We start from the raw sequence: 13,935 nt of genomic DNA, 5'->3' as shown, positions 1-13,935 counted from the left end.
GAGTCAATCAGAAGTGAAAACTACTACAGCTGAAATGAAGAATGCACTAGAATGACCAGCAGACTAGATAAAGCAGAGGATCAAATCAATGATTTGGAAGACAGCGTAGCAGAAAACACCCAATCAAAACAGCAAAAGAAAAAATAATTTAAAAAACGAGGATAGTTTAAGGGACCTCTGGGACAACATCAAGAGTAACAACATTCACAAAATAGAGGCACCAGAAGAGAGAAAGCAAGAGATTGAGAACCTATTTGAAGAAATAATGACTGAAAACTTTCCTAACCTGGTGAAGGAAATAGACATACAAGCCCAGGAAGCGCAGAGTCTCAAACAAGATGAACCCACACAGGCCCACACCAAGATACATTATAATTAAAATGGCAAAGGTTGAAGACAAAGAGAGAATGCTAAAAGCAGCAAGAGAAAGGCAACTAGTAACTTATAAGGGAGCTCCAATAAGATTGTCAGCTTCTTTCTCAACAGAAACTTTGCAGGCCACAAGGGATTGGCACAAAATATTCAATGTAATGAAAAGCAAGAATCTACAACCAAGACTACTCTACCCAGCAAAGCTACCATTTAAAATTGAGGGCCAGCCTGGTGGCTCAGGTGGTTGGAATGCTGTGCTCCTAATGCCGTGGTCGCAGGTTCGATTCCCACATGGGCCAGTGAGCTGCGCCCTCTACAGCTAAAATTGTGAACAATGGCTCTCCCTGGAGCTGGGCTGCCATGAGCAGTCAGAGATCGGCATAGGCTCCTGGGTGTTGCCACAGGCTGCTGTGTGCTGCCGTGGGCTACTTATGTGCTGCCATGAGGCCAGTGGCCAGCATGAGTGGCCGGTAGCTGGTGAGATCTGCTGTGAGTGGCCAACCGACGACCAACTGCCTCAGCTGGAGGCAGCACAAGGCTCATAATACCAGCATGGGCCAGGGAGCTGTGTCCTATACAACTAGACTGAGAAACAACAGCTTGAACCAGAGTGGGAGGGGGAGGTGGAAGAAGGGGGGAAAAATAAAAAAATAAAATTGAAGGAGAGATAAAGAGCTTTCTAGACAAGAGAAAGCTAAAGAAGTTCATCACCACCAAACCAGTATTACAAAGAATGTTACAGGGACTTCTTTAAGATTAAAAATATATATATATGAATAATAAAATGGCAATAGTTATACATATATCAACAATTACTTTCAATGTAAATGAATTAAATGCTCCAATCAAAAGACACAGGGTGAATGACTGGGTAAGAAAACAAGATCGTTACATATGTTGCCTACAAGAAATTCACTTCAGATTGAAAGACATACACACAGACAGAAAGTAAAGGGATGAAAAAAGATATTTCGTGAAAATGGAAAAACAAAAAGCAGCTGGAGTAGCAATACTTATACTAGACAAAATAGACTTTAAAACAAAGGCTATAATAAGAGACAAAGAAGGACCCAGTTCCACTTCTGGGTATTTATCTGAAGAAACCCAAAATGCTACTTCAAGGGGACGTGTGCATCCATGCTCATTGCATCATTATTTACAGTAACTAAGATGTGGAGGCAACCTGGGTGTCTGTCAATGGAAGAATGGATAAAGAGAAGGTAGTACATATATACTCGTATGTTAACATCCTATAATCAAAACCTTATAGTGATTAAGATGTATAGAAAAAATATTTAAAGTTTTAAAAAAGTAAGAAAGTCTACTTATTTCGGAAATATGTATATGTAGGTAGGTAATATTTGAAGGCTAAAAGGCTATTCTTCAATAATATTCACAGTAACTTTCTCTAGGTGGAGAGATTGAAGTGATTTCTCATTTTTTATTTTTGCTTTTCTATACTTACTATATTTCAACCATGCAACTCTTTCCTTTTATAAATAACTTTAATAAACAGTTTCTCTACATGATGTTAGTTTTACAATTTGCGACTTAGAGATCAAGTGATTCTATGATCATTATATACTTTGTATGTACCATCCTTTCAACCCACACTCCTTCAAAGTTCCCTGCACATACGTCAAACTCCTTATTTATCTTTATATCCTTTCAATGCCTACTACAGTGCTCAACATATCTAAAGTATGAATATATTACATCAAGATGTTAAAGAATGCATCTCTGGGGTAAAATGTGACTGTCCTCTATTTATCATATTTAATTAATCACCATAATACAGGGCTTCTTTAAATTACAAAGAACAGATGATTAAAACAGTAACTTCCAAACTTTTCAACAGAAATCTTTAAGTAAAATCTTGTTTTGAATCCCAAAATATAAAACAGACAAAAATAGAGCCATTCTAGTGGAGGGACTAAAGCTGACCTTGTCCACTCAGCCTTCTTCCTTGACTCTCATAGGTTGCTGTGCAGTTTGGAAACAACAATTCAATACATTCAACTGACCCCATATGCTATGTCAGAGCTAGAAGAGAAAGCAAAAACACATTCAATCTAACATTTATTTATTTAGCTTTTTTTCTGCAACTATAAATTACAATCACTAGTACACCTGTAATTCCTTATAGTGTGTTCAACTAAAGAATAAGCAAACACAGAATAGGTCAGTGTAAAAGAAATCACAGTACTTTTTAGTGTAATTTGCAAAAGAGGGAAAAAGTCTTGGGCCCACTCCTTGGAAATAAATATCAAGTAACAATAAAAATATTCAGCCATTTTCCAGGTATTCGGGGAGGTTCATGCATGGTCCCAGGCAGAGCATCAGAGTTCCTCTTTGAAATATCCCAGCTTTGCCAATGACATCTCTTTTCTCAACTGCATAACTTCCCAAAACATCTGATCAACTATACAAACAAAAGAGAGACACATAAATCACAAAATACCATCTTAAGTATTTTCAATCTGTTTCATTTAAGATGAACTGAAACACCAACTGGCATTTCCTAATGACATACCTAACGCCTAGACATTCTATCGCTATTTCACACAAACTTTTTCATATTCTTGTGAGCATCCCAGTTCTATCAATAAATAAGCAATATTCATCAATTTGCCACAACTACTTGTTAGATACATCAATGACTATCACTTTAGCCGAACAGAAGGCAGGCATTTCAGTGTCCTGAATAAATGCTGTAGTAAATGCTGTTGCCTTCGTAAGTAATTACACTCGATGCTCAATTATGCAAGAGTTATTATCTAACTTCTGGGTCTTCTTCTTCTAGTTTGCTGTATCTTGGCTATTTCACCATTCATTAACACTAACAGAGAGTGAAAAGGACAAGAAACAGTCCAGAGAACTCAGTAACATTCTATGTGCCTAATAATAGGGAAAGTTTTGTATATGGCTCAAATTAAAAATAAAAATAAATGTAGAGGATGATCTGTAAATTTCAATTATCTCTACTTTTGTAAGCCCTGTCTGTAAGTAGAAAAAAGATGGCTCTATATTTCATACAATAAAAGGTCTTCATTTGACATATGATCAGATTAAACTGATTTAGATCAGTGGTTCTCAACTAGGAGAGATTTTGTTCCCAAGGGTTCTTTTGGCAATATCTGGATACATTTTTCATTACTGGCATCTAGTGAGTAAAGCCCAGGGAGGCTGTTAAGCATCTTACAATGCACAAGACAGGCCCCACAACAAAGAATTACCCAGCTCAAAATGTGAACAGTACCAACGCTGAGAAACTTTGCTTTAGATTTAGCTGCCCTAAATTCTTTTGGCACAGGCACTAATAAATAGATGTTTACATTAATAATATTTATTTACTACAAACCCACACAGTATATTATGTGTATCAAATACTGTCAAGTGGAAGAGTGATAGAAACCAGAAAAGAAACTACTTTTATCACCATCGTTTCCCCATTATTCACGACACTATCTTCCTATTTTCGTAAGTTATCTTTCAGCCTTCCCTACAAAAACTTACTATTTTAAACGAGGAGAATAAATATGCTTGACACTTTAACATAACATAAATCATCTGTTCTCCAGCCTAAATCATGGTATCCACCAACAGGATTCAAAAAGTTACCAATTTTATTAAAGTCATAAAAAGTATTGTATAGTTTAAAGACTACTTGTATGCCACATAGCTTTCTGAAATTCAACATTAGAGACAGGTTTGACCTTTATTTTTTTAGATAATAAAATATAATTATATGGGCTTCTACATAAATATGACTGTAACATACCAGAGCTTGAGAAATGCTAAACTAAGTTTTTATGGGCATGACTAATTTTTCCACAGAATTAATTAAGCTTCACCAGTTTACATGATTGAAAGACAGTCCTTTTTAAGTATAAGAATATTTTCAATGCCAAAAATATATATGAACAGGAAAATTTTCCATAACTTCAAATACAAAACTGGCATAGACTTGTCCCTAACTTGGCATAGATTATTTCTGTTTTCAAACAATCATGTGTACTCAAGAAGCACTGCTTTGAAGCTGCTGGGCCATAGTCCTGGTATTTAAGATATTTGGCTATAACAGCCAAGATTTGGAAACGACCTAAGTGTCCATCAATAGATGAATGGATAAAGAAGATGTGCTACATATTATAATGGAATATTACTCAGCCATAAAAAAGAATGAAATCTTGCCATGTGCAACAACATGGATGGACGTAGAGGGTATTACGCTAAGTGAAATAAGTCAGGCAGAGAAAGACAAATACCATATGATTTCACTTATATGTGGAACCTAAAAAACAAAATAAACAAACAAAACAAAAACAAACTCACAGATACAGAGAACATTTTGATGGCTGCCCGATGGGTGAAAAAGGGCAAGGGATTAAGAAGTACAAGTTGGTAGTTGCAAAACAGTCATAGGGATGTAAAGTACAGCATAGGGAATATAGTCAATAATACTGTAATAAATATGTACGGTGTCAGATGGGTACTAGACTTATGGGGTGATCACTTTGTTAGTTTTATAAATGTCTAATCATTATGTTGTATACCTGAAACTAATATAAATACTGTATATCAACTGTAATTGAAAAATAAAAAATTATTTTAAAAAAGGTATCTGGCTATAAATGCATCACTTATCATGAAAAACTATATTAAAAAAATATTAAAACAGTTGCATGAGGTTGGCTCTCCTCGATATATCATCTGCATGTTTCTGTTAATTTAGAATATAGTAATCTTTATCCCATTCAGAATTACCCTCATGACTGCTTTATTAATTCACACGTGAAAGCAGGAAAAAAAAAAAAATTGTTAGCTCCTTGTGGTTTCCACCAGTTAAAACAAATCTGACCACGGCTAGAGCTCGCTCATTTTTCTCTCTCAAGGAGTAAATACAGTGAGCTTGTACTCCGTCACACTTCCTATCTGGTTTACCATATACGTCTTAAGAATTAAAACTCATCCTGCTTAAAACTCAAAATTAGAGTAAAATGAGGCAAACATAAGGATTAAACATAATATGCTTTAAAAGAGACATTTGTTCTCAAATTCTCTACACATTTTATTAGAACTAGTAAGAGACTCAATATAAATATACCAATAAATTTTATTTGAACACTGCTACATGACCTATACTTTTTACTGAACTTTTATGTAAATATTTTATAACGAATTAGGAACACTCACCGTCCTGCTGTTTCACAAGTCCCTGCTGAATATATCGAATGTACGTAAAAAAGTTACATACAGAAGTGATCTAGGCCAAAAGGGAAAAAATGTCATAAAATATCAAATGTCTCATATAAAAGCGAGCTTTATTAAAATTCATGGTTAAGTTACTTACCCTGTATCTACAAAAAGGAGAAATATAATAGTAGTTGCTTGAGTCCCCTAATTTAATTCTGTGTTTACAGGACTTACTCTGGCCAGTGAGAGCACATTTTCTGTAAAATAACGATACAATTTAGTTTTTTAAAATTAAAAGCATTTTGCCCCTACCTTCTGTACAAGCTGTATATTCATTAAGAACAAATATTTGAGAACCTACTAAGTACCTGGCACTGTTCTAGATGCTGGGCTATCATGAGAAAGACAAAATCCCTCCCCTTTTGGGGTTTACATTCTATTATAAGCTTAACAGCATAACATTAACCATGGTTCTAGAAATATAAATTAAATGTTTTAACTGTATGTCCTGTCCTGGAGAAAATTCACAAATGAGTAAGCCGATACAGGACAGCTCTCAGCTTTCCATCAGGACCTCAAGTTCTTTCTCAGTTGGAAAAAACCTAATGATAACTATTCAAGTCTCAAAACATGTCACTGATAGCTTGCAGGATAACAGCTTCCAGAGAGAGTACTTTCTGGTGTGTTCGGTTGGTTTACATGCATTTAATGTGGTACCTAAGCCTGAATGAGAAATACAAAACAAGTCACCTCACAGAATAAGTCACTTCACAAGAATACTGAATATTAACAATTATATAAATGGTACACTACATTTAGACATACCATCCTGTCTCTCTATTTACATACTATAAAATCTAAAATTTGCTATAAGGGCTTTGTGGTTGGAATTAGGCTGTAAGCCTCTTGAAGGCAGCGACCGTATCTTATTCATCTTTAAATGCCTGGCACCAAGCATGTTCCTGGCACACGGCTGACATTCAATGACTGTTGGTAAGTGATGGACCACCTGTCACTCACTCTACTGCTCAACAAGATGAAGCTGGTTTGTCTACCAGATTGGACTTGCAGCAGTCCAGCTGTCACCCTAGTAAGCTAGGAGCTTGGGTGAATACAACTACCACTCCCTAGCAATGCAAAATTAGTGTAGCTCTAAGTAAAATAAAGTGGCCAACAGCATTTCATATGACATTATAAATGATATAGTAAAGAAAAATATATTAAATGGACGTTAAATTTCAGCTATACTTACAAAAAATATACATATGACTATGTGCCTCCATATTAAGAAAACACATGGAGAATGTGTATACAACACAGCGTAATTCTGGAGGTGGCCATTCCAATCACAAAATAATTTTTATCTTTTCAAAGAAATTTTGCCTCACTGTTCCTTCATTAATAAATTCCTTTAATTACCTATAACAGTATTCTTAAAAAACACTAAACTACTAGCTTTGGAAGGATAGATGAACAAGAAATTTAAGGCACAATGTTGGAAGTCTTTGGAACTTCCAAAAGTGTAACTTACACAAGAGGAAAAGTACAAGCTGATAAAAAACAATTTATACCTACCCTTCTGGAAACAGACTATACCTGTTTGTCTACTATTTTATCTAATTTTGAAAGGGTCTGCTTAAAGTGGTTTTAAGTACCAATTTTTAAAATAAAAAAAAGTGTTTAACATCTCTTTTTAAAAGCCATTTGTAAATGATCACAGTCAATAATTTTTATTCAAGCTAGGTCTTCTGACCTCCAATTCCGATGTTTTGTAACATGCTACACTACCTCAGTATCTCTTAACAGCTCTTGTCCCAAGATTTCAAATCCTTGTTTGACATTTTCACTCGGGAGTCAACATGTTTAAATCTAGACCTATCATCTTCTTCCCCAAAGCAGAGCCCCTCCTGTTAGTTTCCAAAAGTCGTATCATCCTTCCAGTCAGTCATCTCTAACTCCTTTGTCTTTTACCATCATCCCCCCACCAGAATCTAATCATCTCCTAAATTTTCTTTAAGATTTTTCACATTTAGCCTCTTCATGCACTCAACATCCTCTGCACACAGTTTCCTTGTTTCTAAGCTTTCAGTCCAATGTATTATTCTTTATCTACACAAATTCCACCCATGCTTCAAAACCCCAGATCAAACCTCCTCCCTCCAAGAGCAGTCCCTGATCACCACTGGATTGATTTTTGTCTTCCTCAAAATTCCCAGAGCACTGTGCCATGCATTTATGGCTTATTTGCATAACCTAGTCCACGAGAGCCTTAGCCAGGGCCATACGTCACATTTCATAAAAGAGGACAATATCTTCCTTAAGTTTTTTTCCACACTAACAAAAACAGGGTTTCTGGCCCCATTCCCACAAGCACAATGTCCTCAAACTATGTAAATTGTTCCCTGACCCTAATCTGTATAATTATTTTACTAGAATACTATATAAACCCACTTTAACTGATATCCTCATTTGTTATCATGTGATATTTGCACATGTAAAATATGCGTGATATATAATGCAAACACAAATTTAAAATTTTACAATAAAAACTACTATATGCTACATTTAAAATAAGGTATAACACAGATCTTAAAAGCACGAAAACGGCTATCATTAATGATCAGGATAAAAATACGTGGGTGTTTGTGAAGGAGAATTTAGGAATGTAAATACCCTCCCCCAAATTCAGAGGCCACTGTGCTATAGGTGTGGCACGTGGGGAGTGTAAAACAGGACACAGCTCTAGGTGGCTATGTGACTCACTGAGCAAAGGCATGAGTAAGTCCCCTCCACAAATAGCCCAATACCAACACTGTATGATCCTGTTGAGAATGTAATGAGCATAACAGGAAACTGGAAGAATCATACAACTCCTACAATAGGCTTTAACGTAGACCTATAGTGAATCTCAACCAGCCTTTTCCTCTTGTCTTCAAAATGATCCAGACAAGACTCACTTATGCTCTTTTGGGCTTTCCAGTTCCCTATATTAATCTAGTTCTTAACCAACAACTAAGCAACTTCCTTAGAATCTTTTCAAGTCACTTTTTAAACTGCTGGGCCAAAGGTTTTAGGTACTGTTGATTTGATTTTAGTCTTTCTTCCTCCTGGGACTGGATGGAAAAAAGCCCGCCCTGATATGAAATGTTGGAGTCTTGTCTCTATAATTCCTATATGCCTCTCACATATGGAAGACAGAGCTGATTATTTACCAAAATGAGAATCCTTTATTATGAGAGCATGACAGGAGAGTACTAATCAAGTCTTTTGGTATCCAAGTCTTTTTGGTACCTGTTTACTTGTTTGATAAGACTTGGTCTAATTCACTGCCTTCCCAAACTATTTTTGGTGGTAACACTCAGAAAGAAACATTTTACACAGAAACAAACCACACAACTATACAAATATGTGTAATAAACAAAAATTCTGCTTATGACCCACTAAAGTGATTTCATCATCAAATAATGGACCACAGTCTGTGGTTAAAAAAACAAAAAAATGTTTCTAACATCTGGTCTACCGGGATCCCTAACGTGTATGTGTATTTTTGTAATTAAAAGCATTCTCCTTTGATTCTAATTTGAAATGCTGTATTCCACACTGTCTGGGGATTTGTGCTTGAGCTGCACAGGTTCTACACAGACAACTGACAAGAAATTTAAACACACTTAAAACTAGAAAAACTAAATAACACATAAAACTTTAAAACCTCAGTATCTTCCACAAGACATGGTTTTGAAACATACTTTGGTCCTCCACATTCGACTGCAGATGCCTTCACAAATCGAATAGGCTGTAATCCCACTGGCTCAATGCTCAGAGTATTGTTTTCCACAGCTTCCAGAACAGCTGAAGCCAACTTTCAAAAAATAAAAAGTATTAGATACTATGCTGGCAGAAAAATATCCAATTATTCTATAGTAAACATATTTTAAAAATTATTCTTTGCCCAAGTTGCACTAGCTTGGCCTTAGCTAATGAAGAAGAAAGAAACCACATAATATTGGTTTGAATTGTTTTATAATTCAAACATTGTTATGAAAGGCAATTCAGTTATAGCTAAATAACTTTTCTCATTATCTGGAAGAGGATTAAAAGCATTAATTCCAGTCTCTGTTAAACCTTACCCACAATTAGCATCTACTGTTAATGTAACTTCAAAATGAATATCCTAGTGCTTTATTTTGCTAATTGTATGCAATATTTTTAATATTGGTCATTCATAACACAGCAGTATGTACTAATTATAGCTTTATAGCTTTCTGAAGTTGTATTTCTGAGTACAAGAGAGTCTACAAAAGAATTAATGGAATTGTCAAATATTAAATGCCCAGATGGAGACGGTAGCAACTGGTAAGTAACAGATGAAATCGGCCAACTACTTCAGTGGCAAGATTACTAATGCAGAATGGCCTACCTAAAGCTAGGCACAGAACCACAATGAATAAACATATCTTCACATCAAAAGTGTTTTACTACTCATCTTAACTTCTTCCAAATAACGTTATCATTAAATCCTCTAAAGATTTAACATAAGACTCTTAGTTAAGATTAAATACTTTATACATTAATAGACAGGATATTTGCAGACAAATCTTCCACGTGTAAGAAAAAACTAAAATTATGACCTTACGTTTGCATAGTGACTTACATTTTTAAAAAGTTTTTGTATCTACTTAATGCACTTCATTTTATCCTCTTAACAATCCTATGGACATAGGCAAGGAAGGCACTTTTTTTAGCATTTTGAAGATGAAGAAATGAAATATGATTTTTTTATAATGTACAGATAAGCCCAACAAACACCACAGAGGGCAGAACTTCCCTCACCCTGAACCGAGCATCAAGGAAGTCCTACCCCCAATACGTATTTAATCCTTCGCTCCAGTGTAACACACATTTTGGTATGAATGAGCTCAAATAAGGAAAGATGTTCAGTACCTGACTGCCAAGAAATTACTATGACCCTAATGTGGAATGGAAAAATTGTAAAACGCAACATTTTACAACTTATTTATGTAAGATATTCAAATATATGATTTAGTAAAAGGTACAGTAACAACTCTAATGCATTCCTATTAAAATTTTCTTAAATTACCTCACTTTTTGAGAATGTTAAACATGGGAAGATATCTTCCTGATAGATTTTGTCTAAGAAAGGACACGTTCTGTCCATTGTGGGCTCATCCTTCCAAGATCTGAATTCATTATACAGAGATAAGTCAGCCTGACAAACAAATCAAAAGAAAACACAAATAACTTTTTAAAAAATGCAAACATAAGATCACTTTATAAAACTAAAACAATTTAAACAATACTGAAAAAAAGAAATACTCTTCATTTAAAATAATAAGTTGAGTCATTCTTGATTAGTTATATAATACCTGGTATTCAAACTCCCAAATGACTAACTGCCGCTTTTCAATGCATTCACTCTTGGTGTCTAATGATGCTATGATTGCCCGCCCCCCGCCCCCCCCCCCCAAAATAAAGTGGAGCTTCTCTTAAGACACATGTGCACACTGTTCTGAAAATAAAAAATGATGACAAGTCTTTTCTGAAAATAATCAAAAAACAACTTGGACAAGTTAATTAAGTGTTTGAATAAACTGAGACTCACTAAATTGTGAAACCAAAAATTTGGGGTCAAAAATGACACAAATTGTTCTACGATTACCTGAAGGCATTTCCAAAGGAATTTCCAAAATGTTTATTTTATAAGCAGCAAGACTAAAAGAAGCACACATATAAGCCTCCTACATTGACTACCTTAAAATGTAACGTTTATTCAGGTACTTGGGGCAGATGAACATCCAGCAACTACCAGCTGAATTACCAACAACAATCCAGGCTGGCACTTGCCTTCCTAGTCACTCTTCCAGGTGTCCCTCTCTTTCCTTCCTCCCTTTTAACAACAAGTTTTCCCTAAGTATTCTTCTAGCTCATTACTACCTGTCACCTGCCCCCAGCTACCCTAACAGAGTAAAGTCCCTCATCCTGCTGCATCTCTAAGCTGCTCCTGTCCAGAAGCCCTGGGTCCCTTAGAAATGACGCACTGACTACAGCTATGGCCTCTAGCACAGCTGAACCTTCCTCGGATGCACAGGGTGTCTACGTGAAAGTAACACAACTTTTCCTACAGACTTTAAGGTGTATCATGGTAACCTCAACGTAAAATTTTCTCATTCCAATCCATAAATTCCTTGAAATCAAAGCTAAGGGCAAAAGCATAAAAATATTAGCAGATAAGTAACCAGTATTTTCAAATTTTCTTTGTCAAATTTATCCTTCAATGGACAGAAACCCCAAAGCTGATAAAATGGTGTTCTAAGAAAAGATTCTAGTTGAAAGGCAATAATTTAAACTATTTATTAAAAACTGACTCTGTGCCAGGAACTATGGTAAGCAGTTCACAAACAGTTAATCCTCACAGCTACGCAAGACAGACATTATGATCTCCATTTTACAGATAAGGAAAGTAGGGATTATAGAGATAAAGTAAGTTATCCAAGGTTAGGAGCAAGAAAGCAGAAGTTCAAATTCACATCTAAGTGACTTGACATCAAAGCCTCGCATAATGCATGTGTGTGTACATGAACGCACATATGTTTGAAATGTTGCAAATGTCATGTCTGAACGCCCTCACCCTATTTTCTACAGAAACATTAATATGTTTCATTTTCTTTTGGATTATTATATCTTTTACTAAGACACAGGTCGAATTTATGTGTTTCTCCTTTGTCTAATAAAACTTTTTGACAAGTTTCTCACAAAACATTAGAATATAGGACGTACCTGGAAATCAAGTTATTATCTTGAAGTTATATGCTGCCTATTCATATTTTAAGGGATTTTGTAAATAAAAACAAACCTTTAAACTGTTCCACGAGAAAACATTCAAGTTTTGTTAGTGTAAACAACAGGAAAAAGGGGACACACTGAGAAACCATAGCAAAAATACAAGTTGTACCAAGCAATTAAAAATGTTAAAGTCAAAGAAATTAAAGTTATAACTTAAAAAAAGTTTCTTAAATATTTAACAGAAACCAATGTGAATTTTAGATTTTGTTACATTCAGATTTGACAAAGTACTGAACTTCTCTCTCACTGACAACTTTTGATATTAATTAAACAAAATGTAATTCAATTAAAACAGGTAACAACTTTGTATCTTTTGTTGCTTAATTATCTGAATTAACACTAGGACTACCTTTACTTTTACTCCTTTAACTCTACTTCTCCCAGAATTCAAATTAAAAATAACATACTGTTCTTTAAGAAAATCACCTTATTTTTACACATTTCTTACACTCATATTTTGTTAAAGTGCCCTAGCAAGAAATTTTGAATAGCCAGATCAGTAAAGCCACCCACTCTCCTTTATGCAAAGTATGACAATGTGCTCCCTGAATGAAATATCAAGATTAAGAAACTTACCAAGTTTCCAGCAGGTACTCCAAGGTCAGCCAGGTAGAGAATGGCACTGAAGAATCCCTGAAAGCAGCCAGCTCTAGATAAAGCCTCCCCCATCTTAATACTGTATACTTTGTACTAAAAATTTTGCTGGCAAAGATCATAACTGACACCTCAGTGAGGAGAATTAGTAAGTATCAACAGTCAGAGGGGACAGTCCTTGACGAGTTACCTCTTTGCAGTCTTTTACAATTGGCTGTATCACATTGAGGTCCTGATGACTGCCACTCATAGCACTGCTTGTACTTTTATTTCTTGTGTGCCCCTTTTTAAAAGGTATCTTTCCACCTGGCAGAGGCTCTTGTGTAGGTGATGTTGGAGAACTGGACAACACAAGTGTCTTCAATGCAGCTACTTCAGCTTGAAGTACATCAATCTTGAAAAGAAATCAACATAGTCGCATACACTAAATACATTTTATGACAGATGCAGCGTAAGGTTAGCAATTTGGTGAAAACACTTTCCTTTCAAAAATGAAATATAAGTTTACTTTGTATTTCCTGTGGAATAATAAAAGGAATAATAAAAGGAAAACCAATACTAATAAAAGTAAAACTAAGTTTTTTGATGTTTTTATATGGTTTGGATTCAGTTGCTATTCACAATATCGAGTGAAATTTAAAAAATTATCAAAATATCTAACATTTATGTGAATTTTCAAAATCTTCACAATATAATAGCTTATGATTAGTTGTAGTTCATTCCTAAAACAGTAAACTCTAATAACATTTGGTAACTTTTTTTAGTGAATTGAGAAAATAAATACTAACTTTAAAATGTGATTATATAAGCCTTTAGATAATACATGAGATTCACAAGCCTTTGATTCACTTGGTTCTAATATAAATGGATACCAAATGTTCACTATTAATTTCATCTACACAGTAGCTATTT

General features: G+C 35.0%; 1 protein-coding gene across 7 annotated transcripts in view; it reads right to left on the bottom strand.

The window, feature by feature from the left end:
• Window positions 1-2,118: 2,118 nt before the first annotated feature.
• RAB3IP (RAB3A interacting protein) overlaps window positions 2,119-13,935 on the bottom strand; it is a 31,299-nt gene continuing 19,482 nt past the window's right edge. For all 7 annotated transcript variants that reach the window (XM_074325430.2, XM_088800706.1, XM_074325427.2 and 4 more), the window contains 6 exons: window positions 13,214-13,417; window positions 10,667-10,795; window positions 9,315-9,427; window positions 5,726-5,825; window positions 5,569-5,638; window positions 2,119-2,794 (listed from right to left, as the gene is read on the bottom strand). In XM_074325430.2, coding sequence (XP_074181531.1) covers window positions 2,712-2,794; window positions 5,569-5,638; window positions 5,726-5,825; window positions 9,315-9,427; window positions 10,667-10,795; window positions 13,214-13,417 — 699 coding nt within the window. In that variant the 3' untranslated portion in view covers window positions 2,119-2,711. The remainder of the gene's footprint in view (window positions 2,795-5,568; window positions 5,639-5,725; window positions 5,826-9,314; window positions 9,428-10,666; window positions 10,796-13,213; window positions 13,418-13,935) is intronic.

This window comes from Rhinolophus sinicus, chromosome 1, assembly GCF_057876585.1.
Source record: "Rhinolophus sinicus isolate RSI-liver-muscle chromosome 1, RSI-T2T, whole genome shotgun sequence".
NCBI lineage: Eukaryota > Metazoa > Chordata > Mammalia > Chiroptera > Rhinolophidae > Rhinolophus > Rhinolophus sinicus.
The sequence above is the reverse complement of the archived record's forward strand: the minus strand, read 5'-3'. Positions and strand labels throughout refer to the sequence as shown.